This window comes from Pecten maximus, chromosome 5, assembly GCF_902652985.1.
Source record: "Pecten maximus chromosome 5, xPecMax1.1, whole genome shotgun sequence".
In the NCBI taxonomy this organism is placed as follows: domain Eukaryota; kingdom Metazoa; phylum Mollusca; class Bivalvia; order Pectinida; family Pectinidae; genus Pecten; species Pecten maximus.
Window position 1 is genome coordinate 45710205 of NC_047019.1, and position 13149 is coordinate 45723353.

The following is a 13149-nucleotide window of genomic DNA, read 5'->3' on the forward strand; positions in this document are numbered from 1 at the left end:
TGTCATATCTTACCAGGCTGTGTCATATCTTACCAGGCTGTGTCATATCTTACCAGGCTGTGTCATATCTTACCAGGTTGTGTCATATCTTACCAGGCTGTGTCATATCTTACCAGGCTATGTCATATCTTACCAGGCTGTGTCATATCTTACCAGGCTGTGTCATATCTTACCAGGCTGTGTCATATCTTACCAGGCTGTGTCATATCTTACCAGGTTGTGTCATATCTTACCAGGTTGTGTCATATCTTACCAGGCTGTGTCATATCTTACCAGGTGTGTCATATCTTACCAGGTTGTGTCATATCTTACCAGACTGTGTCATATCTTACCAGGCTGTGTCATATCTTACCAGACTGTGTCATATCTTACCAGGTGTATCATATCTTACCAGCTGTATCATATCTTACCAGGCTATGTCATATCTTACCAGGCTGTGTCATATCTTACCAGACTGTGTCATATCTTACCAGGTGTATCATATCTTACCAGGTGTATCATATCTTACCAGGCTGTATCATATCTTACCAGGCTGTGTCATATCTTACCAGGTTGTGACATATCTTACCAGGTTGTGACATATCTTACCAGACTGTGTCATATCTTACCAGGTTGTGTCATATCTTACCAGGCTGTGTCATATCTTACCAGACTGTATCATATCTTACCAGGTTGTGTTGTATCTTACCAGGCTGTGTCATATCTTACCAGACTGTGTCATATCTTACGAGGTTGTGTCATATCTTACCAGACTGTGTCATATCTTACGAGGTTGTGTCATATCTTACCAGGTTGTGTCATATCTTACCAGGCTGTGACATATCTTACCAGGTTGTGTCATATCTTACCAGGCTGTGACATATCTTACCAGGTTGTGACATATCTTACCAGGCTGTGACATATCTTACCAGGCTGTGTCATATCTTACCAGGTTGTGTCATATCTTACCAGCTGTGTACGTAATGTGTCTGTTACTGGCTGTTTCTCAGCAAACACATCTTGCCTGCCAGGATCTAGTATGTGTCGCCACAGGATGTTTCTGTGCAGCTCCACAAGGGCATTATACTGTCTCACGATTGGTATGAGTGACACTACTCTCTGGAACCAAATATCATAATTGTCAAAATAATTATAATACTTTCAGTTTTTTCCTTTATTTGATATCTTAAATGAAATATGTACTATTAGCTGCAATACTTACATCAATTTTATTGTCTCAGTTTTCACTGAGAAAACCACAAGATTGAAGGTTTGATCAGAAAGACATAAAAGCAAGAGGTCCAGAGGGCCTGTATCGCTCACCTGGTTTCATGAGAAATTAAGCAAGAATAAGGCATAAGTATATTTGTTTTTTGCCACCATGTGTACAATTTTGAATCCCCACCCAATAGGGATGCTACCAGTCAAGTATGAGTAATATTCATTTCTTAGTTTCAAAGAAGAAGTCGTTCTTTTGGCCTGGCCCCTCAGGCCCCTGTGGGGTCAATCCTTCCATTATACAATTGTGAATCCCAAACCCATAGGGATACTTCCAGTCAAATATGAGCAATATCCATTGCTTAGTTTCAGAGAAAAAGTCGTTCAAATCAGTTTTAATATCAATATAGCCAAATTGACCCCTCTTGGCCCCGCCCCTCAGGCTCCCAGGGGGTCAGCCCCACCATTTGTACAATTTTGAAAGTCAACCACCTAGAGATACTTCCAGTCACATTTTGTTTAATTTCAATCAGTGGTTATTAAGAAGAATTTAATTGTTTAGGGATGGACGATGGACACAGGACGACAAATGCCACGGTATGGCATAAGCTTACCTTGGTCCTTTGGACCAGGTGAGCTAAAAGTGTATCACATGCATGACTACTGAAAACCATGGACATTATTGATATTGTGATTCCATGAAAACATGCTTCATTAGGAGGCATGTTAAATCAGACTGACTGAATTTTACTTGACTACCTGGACACATGATTAATACAAAGTTCTCACCATCTTTATACCATTCATCAACATTGAATATATTTATCAATTCAAATGCAGTTTTTTATCAATTGTTAACTTTATCAGGCTTTGGTTTTTCCTGTGAACTGGTTCAGAGGACAACTGATTCCTATGGTAGCTCATTATACCTGGAGAGTGGCTGGTTGTGGTGCCGTCCGTAAATTTCGATTTCGTATCTTTAGTTTCAGCTTTACAGTTGCTACTTGCTGATTGCCTAAAGCTTGTGCATCTTTTCCTGTAAAATACAAAGTTATGTAATGAATTACAAACCAATTTCAACTATGTCAAAAATATGCAGACTATGGTATAGGTTTTGGTAAATACACACCTTTGTCTTTATCTATATCCTACTGTACTTACTAAGTAGTGGCAGGTCGTTGTACAGTCGTGGGACGTCCTGAGGTTTGTGGTGTGTAACCCTCTCCAGGAAACCAAAGGTGGACCGCTGTATGTGGCAGAGTGGGGCTCCAGGTTTTGTTGGGTCACACTCCTCAGACACATAGTTAAAGATGATGAGATCCTCGTCACAGAGGTACTGGTTAGTGCTGAACTTGTGTCCTGTTACCACCCCTGTCAGTAATCATTTAGTTTCATTGGTAAGAGGCATATGTAGCATTAGTACTGTACAAATGTATAAAGAATTAATCTAGGATAGAGGGGGAGGTACCTTGTTTGGTGACTCAGGGAAAATAGCTAAAAATAACGACATAGTCTCACCTAAAGGCTCCATTGCAGGTGAGACAAAAACTGAAATATCATAAAGTAATTTCTTATGAAATACGCAAATTTCAATGATAAAAATGGTATAATTTATGTATATAATATATGGATAAGATTCAGATAGAACATTCTGTTAGAGGTGAATTTTAGCAGCTTTGGTAAACTACCCAATAATGAAAACAAACCTAGATTGATCCCTGCTTATGTATAGCATCACCGCTGACAGTAAAAAAGGTATGACCAACTGTTTGTAATACTGACCGTTCCAAGTATAGTGGAGAAACCTTTTGTCAGCAGATGGCTGTACAGCAGACAGGTGAACTCTATGTTTGGGTTCACCAGATATCACTCTCTCCTTGTAGCCACAAACTGCCTACAAAGTCAACATCAAATCTCTATAACAAACTTATAACACATTAACTAACAATTTCCTGTATACTAACCGTTATCAGAAGGACAACATCTTGTCTATGACAATATTTAAACTAGAATGTAAGTCTCAAAATTATGTGCCCCTTCTCCACATCAAACAGACAAAATAAAGTATATGTAATGTATAATTATTAAAGGACTATATATATATATGTATATCAAATGTACAGTTTCCCACATCTCCATTAGTATGTGTGGAGTGAAGAGTTATCAAAACAGACACCAAAACGTACAGTTTCCCACATCTCCATTAGTATGTGAGGAGTAAAGAGTTATCAAAACAGACACCAAAACGTACAGTTTCCCCAATCTCCATTAGTATGTGTGGAGTGAGAGTAATCAAACAGACACCAAAACGTACAGTTTCCGATATCTCCATTAGTATGTGTGGAGTGAAGAGTTCGTAGTTTCCCACATCTCCATTAGTATGTGTGGAGTGAAGAGTTATCAAAACAGACACCAAAACGTACAGTTTCCCACATCTCCATTAGTATGTGAGGAGTAAAGAGTTATCAAAACAGACACCAAAACGTACAGTTTCCCACATCTCCATTAGTATGTGTGGAGTGAGGAGTAATCAAAACAGACACCAAAACGTACAGTTTCCCACATCTCCATTAGTATGTGTGGAGTGAAGAGTAATCAAAACAGACACCAAAACGTACAGTTTCCCACATCTCCATTAGTATGTGTGGAGTGAGGAGTAATCAAAACAGACACCAAAACGTACAGTTTCCGATATCTCCATTAGTATGTGTGGAGTGAAGAGTTCGTAGTTTCCCACATCTCCATTAGTATGTGTGGAGTGTAGAGTTATCAAAACAGACACCAAAACGTAGTTTCCCACATCTCCATTAGTATGTGTGGAGTGTAGAGATATCAAAACAGACACCAAAACGTAGTTTCCCACGTCTCCATTAGTATGTGTGGAGTAAAGATTCATCAAAACAGACACCAAAATGTACAGTTTCCCACATCTCCATTAGTATGTGAGGAGTGAAGAGTTATCAAAACAGACACCAAAATGTACAGTTTCCCACATCTCCATTAGTATGTGAGGAGTGAAGAGTTATCAAAACAGACACCAAAACGTACAGTTTCCCACATCTCCATTAGTATGTGTGGAGTGAGGAGTTATCAAAACAGACACCAAAACGTACAGTTTCCCACGTCTCCATTAGTATGTGAGGAGTGAAGAGTTGGATGTAGTCATCAAACTTGCTATAGGCCTCGCTCAGGGGAAGTAGAGGGTTTTCTTGTTCAATGTCAGGTGGTGGGCCTTGGCACTTCTCTACAAAATAAAAGTGAGATTATCAGTTATGAAACCTTCTACCTTTATTTCTTTAGTAGGATTTCTACATTAATTAATGACATCAAATAAACTTCATTAACTAGCTTTTGTACAAATCTGAATATATTTCAATGATTTTGTAAGTGATGAAAATAACATATATAAAATAAATTACAGGAATGTGGTACAAGGGACAGTACATTTTAATCCAGCTTAGATACCTTGAACTTGGATCAATAAGAATTAAGAATGCACTCTAACAGTTGAAAATTAAATGGTAAGTTAAGTTTAGATTAAAGAAGTTTCATAATTTTTCTTCGGAAATATGCCCTCTTGAATGACTAGACTGAAGCGCTACCATAATTTCTTGAGTATTGCCAGTTCTATTAGATTGCCTGCACAAGCCAAAATAATGGTTTTATAATTTAAAATCTACAGATAGCCCACTCCAGTGTATTGTCCACGGGTTATCTGATAATCAATTAAGTTCACCATCAGGGAAAACCCTTGCTGTGTGTGTTTAGCTCTCACAGTTGAGACCTATATTGCCTTGAAAAGTGAAAAGTGTTAAAAAACATATTTCTAGATCTACTTGTGAGTTGTTTTGACCTGATATGTCCACACTCTGGTAAATGTAGCACATTAATGTCCGCACCTGATAGTACACAAGGGAAACACAAAAAGCTAACATGGAAGTATCATATAGCCTGCAGTTAAAATTATTTTTTGGAAAACATTTTGTCAGATAACCTGCTTCGTCAGATAACCCGCTTCATCAGATAACCCGCTTCATCAGATAGCCACTTCATCAGATAGCCTGCTTCATCAGATAGCCACTTCATCAGATAGCCTGCTTCATCAGATAGCCACTTCATCAGATAGCCTGCTTCATCAGATAGCCACTTCATCAGATAGCCTGCTTCATCAGATAACCCCCTTCATCAGATAGCCTGCTTCATCAGATAGCCACTTCATCAGATAGCCTGCTTCATCAGATAGCCACTTCATCAGATAGCCTGCTTCATCAGATAGCGCACTTCATCAGATAGCCTGCTTCATCAGATAGCGCACTTCATCAGATAGCCCACTTTATCAGATAGCCCACTTCATCAGAGAGCCACTTCATCAGATAACCCACTTCATCAGATAGCCTGCTTCATCAGATAGCCCCCTTCATCAGGTAACCCGCTTCATCAGATAGCCCGCTTCATCAGATAGCCCGCTTCATCAGATAACCTGCTTCATCAGATAGCCCACTTCATCAGATAGCCCGCTTCATCAGATAGCCCATTTCATCAGATAGCCCACTTCATCAGATAACCCCCTTCATCAGATAACCTGCTTCATCAGATAACCGCTTCATCAGATAACCCCCTTCATCAGGTAACCTGCTTCATCAGATAGCCCACTTCATCAGATAGCCCCCTTCATCTGATAGCCCGCTTCATCAGATAACCCCCTTCATCAGAAAGTCTGTAGAATGCATTTTCATATAGCCCTAGTGCAATACAATAGAAATTAAGGTACTGGGAAAGTCTATAATAAAGTGACTTCACCTTTGATCTATTACATTTCATTTAAAGTTAATATAGCTAAGGCAAGTCTTAGGAGTGCCAACATGAGAACTACAGGGTGGAACAATATAGACTCATCCCAGACCAAGGAACTACTGGGTGGAACAATATAGACTCATCCCAGACCAAGGAACTACTGGGTGGAACAATATAGACTCATCCCAGACCAAGGAACTACTGGGTGGAACAATATAGACTCATCCCAGACCAAGGAACTACTGGGTGGAACAATATAGACTCATCCCAGACCAAGGAACTACTGGGTGGAACAATATAGACTCATCCCAGACCAAGGAACTACAGGGTGGAACAATATAGACTCATCCCAGACCAAGGAACTACAGGGTGGAACAATATAGACTCATCCCAGACCAAGGAACTACAGGGTGTAACAATATAGACTCATCCAGACCAAGGAACTACAGGGTGGAACAATATAGACTCATCCCAGACCAAGGAACTACTGGGTAGAACAATATAGACTCATCCCAGACCAAGGAACTACAGGGTGTAACAATATAGACTCATCCCAGACCAAGGAACTACTGGGTGGAACAATATAGACTCATCCCAGACCAAGGAACTACAGAGTGTAACAATATAGACTCATCCCAGACCAAGGAACTACTGGGTGTAACAATATAGACTCATCCCAGACCGAGGAACTACTGGGTGGAACAATATAGACTCATCCCAGACCAAGGAACTACTGGGTGGAACAATATAGACTCATCCCAGACCAAGGAACTACTGGGTGTAACAATATAGACTCATCCCAGACCAAGGAACTACAGAGTGTAACAATATAGACTCATCCCAGACCAAGGAACTACAGAGTGTAACAATATAGACTCATCCCAGACCAAGGAACTACTGGGTGGAACAATATAGACTCATCCCAGACCAAGGAACTACTGGGTGTAACAATATAGACTCATCCCAGACCAAGGAACTACTGGGTGTAACAATATAGACTCATCCCAGACCAAGGAACTACTGGGTGGAACAATATAGACTCATCCCAGACCAAGGAACTACAGAGTGTAACAATATAGACTCATCCCAGACCAAGGAACTACTGGGTGGAACAATATAGACTCATCCCAGACCAAGGAACTACTGGGTGGAACAATATAGACTCATCCCAGACCAAGGAACTACTGGGTGGAACAATATAGACTCATCCCAGACCAAGGAACTACTGGGTGTAACAATATAGACTCATCCCAGACCAAGGAACTACAGGGTGTAACAATATAGACTCATCCCAGACCAAGGAACTACAGGGTGGAACAATATAGACTCATCCCAGACCAAGGAACTACTGGGTGTAACAATATAGACTCATCCCAGACCAAGGAACTACTAGGTGTAACAATATAGACTCATCCCAGACCAAGGAACTACTGGGTGTAACAATATAGACTCATCCCAGACCAAGGAACTACAGGGTGGAACAATATAGACTCATCCCAGACCAAGGAACTACTGGGTGGAACAATATAGACTCATCCCAGACCAAGGAACTACAGGGTGGAACAATATAGACTCATCCCAGACCAAGGAACTACTGGGTGGAACAATATAGACTCATCCCAGACCAAGGAACTACTGGGTGGAACAATATAGACTCATCCCAGACCAAGGAACTACTGGGTGGAACAATATAGACTCATCCCAGACCAAGGAACTACTGAGTGGAACAATATAGACTCATCCCAGACCAAGGAACTACATGGGTGGAACAATATAGACTCATCCCAGACCAAGGAACTACTGGGTGGAACAATATAGACTCATCATCCCAGACCAAGGAACTACTGGGTGGAACAATATAGACTCATCCCAGACCAAGGAACTACTGGGTGGAACAATATAGACTCATCCCAGACCAAGGAACTACTGGGTGGAACAATATAGACTCATCCCAGACCAAGGAACTACTGGGTGGAACAATATAGACTCATCCCAGACCAAGGAACTACTGGTGGAACAATATAGACTCATCCCAGACCAAGGAACTACTGGGTGGAACAATATAGACTCATCCCAGACCAAGGAACTACAGGGTGTAACAATATAGACTCATCCCAGACCAAGGAACTACTGGGTGGAACAATATAGACTCATCCCAGACCAAGGAACTACTGGGTGGAACAATATAGACTCATCCCAGACCAAGGAACTACTGGGTGGAACAATATAGACTCATCCCAGACCAAGGAACTACTGGGTGGAACAATATAGACTCATCCCAGACCAAGGAACTACTGGGTGGAACAATATAGACTCATCCCAGACCAAGGAACTACTGAGTGTAACAATATAGACTCATCCCAGACCAAGGAACTACTGGGTGGAACAATATAGACTCATCCCAGACCAAGGAACTACTGGGTGGAACAATATAGACTCATCCCAGACCAAGGAACTACAGAGTGTAACAATATAGACTCATCCCAGACCAAGGAACTACAGAGTGTAACAATATAGACTCATCCCAGACCAAGGAACTACAGGGTGGAACAATATAGACTCATCCCAGACCAAGGAACTACTGGGTGTAACAATATAGACTCATCCCAGACCAAGGAACTACTGGGTGTAACAATATAGACTCATCCCAGACCAAGGAACTACTGGGTGGAACAATATAGACTCATCCCAGACCAAGGAACTACTGGGTGTAACAATATAGACTCATCCCAGACCAAGGAACTACTGGTTGGACCAATATAGACTCATCCCAGACCAAGGAACTACTGGGTGGAACAATGTAAACTCATAAAACTTATAAGTTAAAATCAGTTTTAAAAAAAAGCTTGATGATGGTGAACAAACTGACAGAACACATAGATAGGACAGAAACAATTATTTTTCAGTAATAATGACATTTTACAGGAGTTGTAAGCTTCTTATTTTCTATACAGAACACATCCATACCTTGTTCTTTAAGCCAGACTGGGTTCCATTTGAGAAGCTGGACAAGGAGATTGTCTAGAGTGTATTGCTGACCCCGAGTGGTGTTTTTTGTTGTATCTGACAGGGGCCTGGTCATCTGATAAAATGCAACATTTCAAAGTCTTTATACAAATCTTCTATAAACATGTCAGCTCATATACAGGCAAAATGTCTTCAGGTCAATTTTAGGTCAATATTTTTTCAGGTCAAATTGACCTGAAAAGAGCAGAATAGTCAATTCATGTCAAGAAATTAACTTGAATTTGATGAGATAAAGGCTCTATCTTATCTCACAGTGACTTAATTATGACCTTCCTCATTTATTGTTACTTGTATATGCTATCCTTCACTCACAAATGACCTTTTTACCTGACCGATCACCAAACACAACCACTTACCTCACCAATCACCAAACACAATCACTTACCTCATCAATCACCAAACACAACCACTTACCTCACCAATCACAAAACACAACCACTTACCTCACCGATCACCAAACACAACCACTTACCTCACCAATCACCAAACACAACCACCTACCTCACCAATCACCAAACACAATCACTAACCTCACCGATCACAAAACACAACCACTTACCTCACCGATCACCAAACACAACCACTTACCTCATCAATCACAAAACACAACCACTTACCTCACCGATCACCAAACACAACCACTTACCTCACCAATCACCAAACACACCCACTTACCTCACCGATCACCAAACAAAATCACTTACCTCACTGATCACCAAACACAACCACTTACCTCACTAATCACCAAACACAACCACTTACCTCATCGGTCACCAAACACAACCACTTACCTCACCGATCACCAAACACAACCACTTACCTCACCAATCACCAAACACAACCACTTACCTCACCAATCACCAAACACAACCACTTACCTCACCAATCACCAAACACAACCACTTACCTCACCAATCACCAAACACAACCACTTACCTCACCAATCACCAAACACAACCACTTACCTCACCAATCACCAAACACAACCACTTACCTCACCGATCACCAACACAACCACTTACCTCACCAATCACCAAACACAACCACTTACCTCACCGATCACAAAACACAACCACCTACCTCACCAATCACCAAACACAACCACTTACCTCACCGATCACCAAACACAACCACTTACCTCACCAATCACCAAACACAACCACTTACCTCACCGATCACCAAACACAACCACTTACCTCACCAATCACCAAACACAACCACTTACCTCACCGATCACCAAACACAACCACCTACCTCACCAATCACCAAACACAACCACTTACCTCACCAATCACCAACACAACCACTTACCTCACCAATCACCAAACACAACCACTTACCTCATCGATCACCAAACACAACCACTTACCTCACCAATCACCAAACACAACCACTTACCTCACCAATCACCAAACACAACCACTTACCTCACCGATCACCAAACACAACCACTTACCTCACCAATCACCAAACACAACCACTTACCTCACCAATCACCAAACACAACCACTTACCTCATCGATCACCAAACACAACCACTTAGTTCTCCAATCACCAAACACAACCACTTACCTCACCAATCACCAAACACAACCACTTACCTCACCAATCACCAAACACAACCACTTACCTCACCGATCACCAAACACAACCACTTACCTCACCAATCACCAAACACAACCACTTACCTCACCAATCACCAAACACAACCACTTACCTCACCAATCGCCAAACACAACCACTTACCTCACCAATCACCAAACACAACCACTTACCTCACCGATCACCAAACACAACCACTTACCTCACCAATCACCAAACACAACCACTTACCTCATCCGATCACCAAACACAACCACTTAGTTCCTCACGATCACCAAACACAACCACTTACCTCACCAATCACCAAACACAACCACTTACCTCACCAATCACCAAACACAACCACTTACCTCACCGATCACCAAACACAACCACTTACCTCACCGATCACCAAACACAACCACTTACCTCACCAATCACCAAACACAACCACTTCCCCCCAATCGCCCCCAAAAAAAACCCTTACTCCCCAATCACCAAACCAAACCCCTTCCCCCCCCAACCAAAACCACTTACCTCACCTACCAAAACCCCAACCCCTTTCCCCCCCAATCCCAAAAACCCCTTCCTCATCTCCAAAAAAAATCGCCTCCCCATAGCATTGACTTACCTCACCCATTAGCATATGACCTTTACCTCACCCCTTTGCTATGACCTTTAACCCCACCCACATCAAAAACACATTTTTTTTCTCACCCTCACTTCCCCTAACCTCACCCCCCTCAATGACCTCTTACCTCCCAATCACCAAAAACAACCATTACCTCCCAATCACCAAACCAACCCCCTTTCCCCATCGTCACCCAAAAACAACCCTTTTTTCCCTCACCAAAAAAACACCCACATCACCAATCACCAAACACAACCACTACCTCACCAGATCACCAAACACAACCACTTACCTCACCGATCATCAAACACAACCACTTACCTCACCAATCACCAAACACAACCACTTACCTCACCAATCACCAAACACAACCACTTACCTCACCAATCGCCAAACACAACCACTTACCTCACCAATCACCAAACACAACCACTTACCTCACCGATCACCAAACACAACCACTTACCTCACCAATCACCAAACACAACCACTTACCTCACCAATCACCAAACACAACCACTTACCTCATCGATCACCAAACAGAAATCTTACCTCACCCATTAGCATATGACCTTTACCTCACCCATTAGCATATGACCTTTACCTCACCCATTAGCATATGACCTTTACCTCACCCATTAGCATATGACCTTTACCTCACCCATCATCAAACACAACATTTTATCTCACCCATCACTTGACCTCTAACCTCACCCGTCATCACATGACCTCTTACCTCACCAATCAGCATAAGACTTTTTTTTTTACCTCGCCCATTATCACATGATTTTTTTCTCACCCATTGTCACATGACATTTTACCTAACTCACCAAACACAATGTTTTACCTCACCCATCATGAAATCACCTCTTACCTCACTGATCATCACCTTACCTGACCTGGCTTTGGTGTGCTACATTTCTCCATGAGGTTTAGTGGCCTTGAGGGTGGTGTCATTCCTACAGGTAAAGTTTGGGTCGTTCTTGCATTAGGTTTAAAACTGGGCACAGTTGTCATTGTCCCTTCAGACTGGGTACTAGTCACACCTGGCTTGATTGATTTCCCTCGTAACTCATGATTCATAGGTAGGCGTTCCTTCTGTGCTATAATTCTTCTGGCTAGCCTGGAGGAGACTTGATTCTTAATAGGCGACTTCTCTGGCAAGGTAAATTTTACTCTTCTACCAGGCTTCTTTGTGCAATCTCTTGATTTTGCTAAAATTGATTTAGGACATGTTGCAGGACGTCGGATCATCTTTCCGATATGAGGCTTGGTCAACACAGGCAGATCATTAGCTAGAGGTTTGGAGGACTTGCTTACTGGACAATCATCACTTACAGCTTTGCTCATCAATCCTGGCATGACAGGTGGCATATTTTCTTTGCTTCCTGTCACTTTAGACAAGGTATGGGGACAGCTTATGCCCTCTTGTTTCTTGGAATTATTATCAGAGATATGTTTTTCATCAAACTTAATCTCTTCCTCAGATATAGAATCTAAACTCAATCTTGAAGACCTCTCCTTCTTTCTGTGGTCATCTTTATTTGAACCCGATTCTGGTCTTGGTGACCTCTCTTTATTTCTATTGTCCTTTCTATTTGATGCTGAGTCTGAACTTGATGACCTCTCCTTTCTGTGGTCATCTTTACTTGAACCTGATTCTGGTCTTGGTGACCTCTCTTTATTTCTATCGTCCTTTCTATTTGATGCTGAGTCTGAACTTGATGACCTCTCCTTCTTTCTGTGGTCATCTTTACTTGAACTCGATTCTGGTCTTGGTGACCTCTCTTTATTTCTATCGTCCTTTCTATTTGATGCTGAGTCTGAACTTGATGACCTCTCCTTCTTTCTGTGGTCATCTTTACTTGAACCCGATTCTGGTCTTGGTGACCTCTCTTTATTTCTATTCGTCCTTTCTA

At 41.7% G+C, this 13149-nt stretch overlaps 1 protein-coding gene across 1 annotated transcript in view; it reads right to left on the bottom strand.

Moving 5' to 3' along the window:
* LOC117328171 (probable helicase senataxin) overlaps nt 1-13149 on the bottom strand; it is a 51549-nt gene that overhangs the window by 29988 nt on the left and 8412 nt on the right. Inside the window, exons 3-9 of the mRNA XM_033885579.1 lie at nt 12125-12854; nt 8959-9073; nt 4311-4441; nt 2980-3091; nt 2359-2568; nt 2127-2233; nt 949-1098 (exon numbers count right to left, since the gene is read on the bottom strand). Coding sequence (XP_033741470.1) covers nt 949-1098; nt 2127-2233; nt 2359-2568; nt 2980-3091; nt 4311-4441; nt 8959-9073; nt 12125-12854 — 1555 coding nt within the window. The remainder of the gene's footprint in view (nt 1-948; nt 1099-2126; nt 2234-2358; nt 2569-2979; nt 3092-4310; nt 4442-8958; nt 9074-12124; nt 12855-13149) is intronic.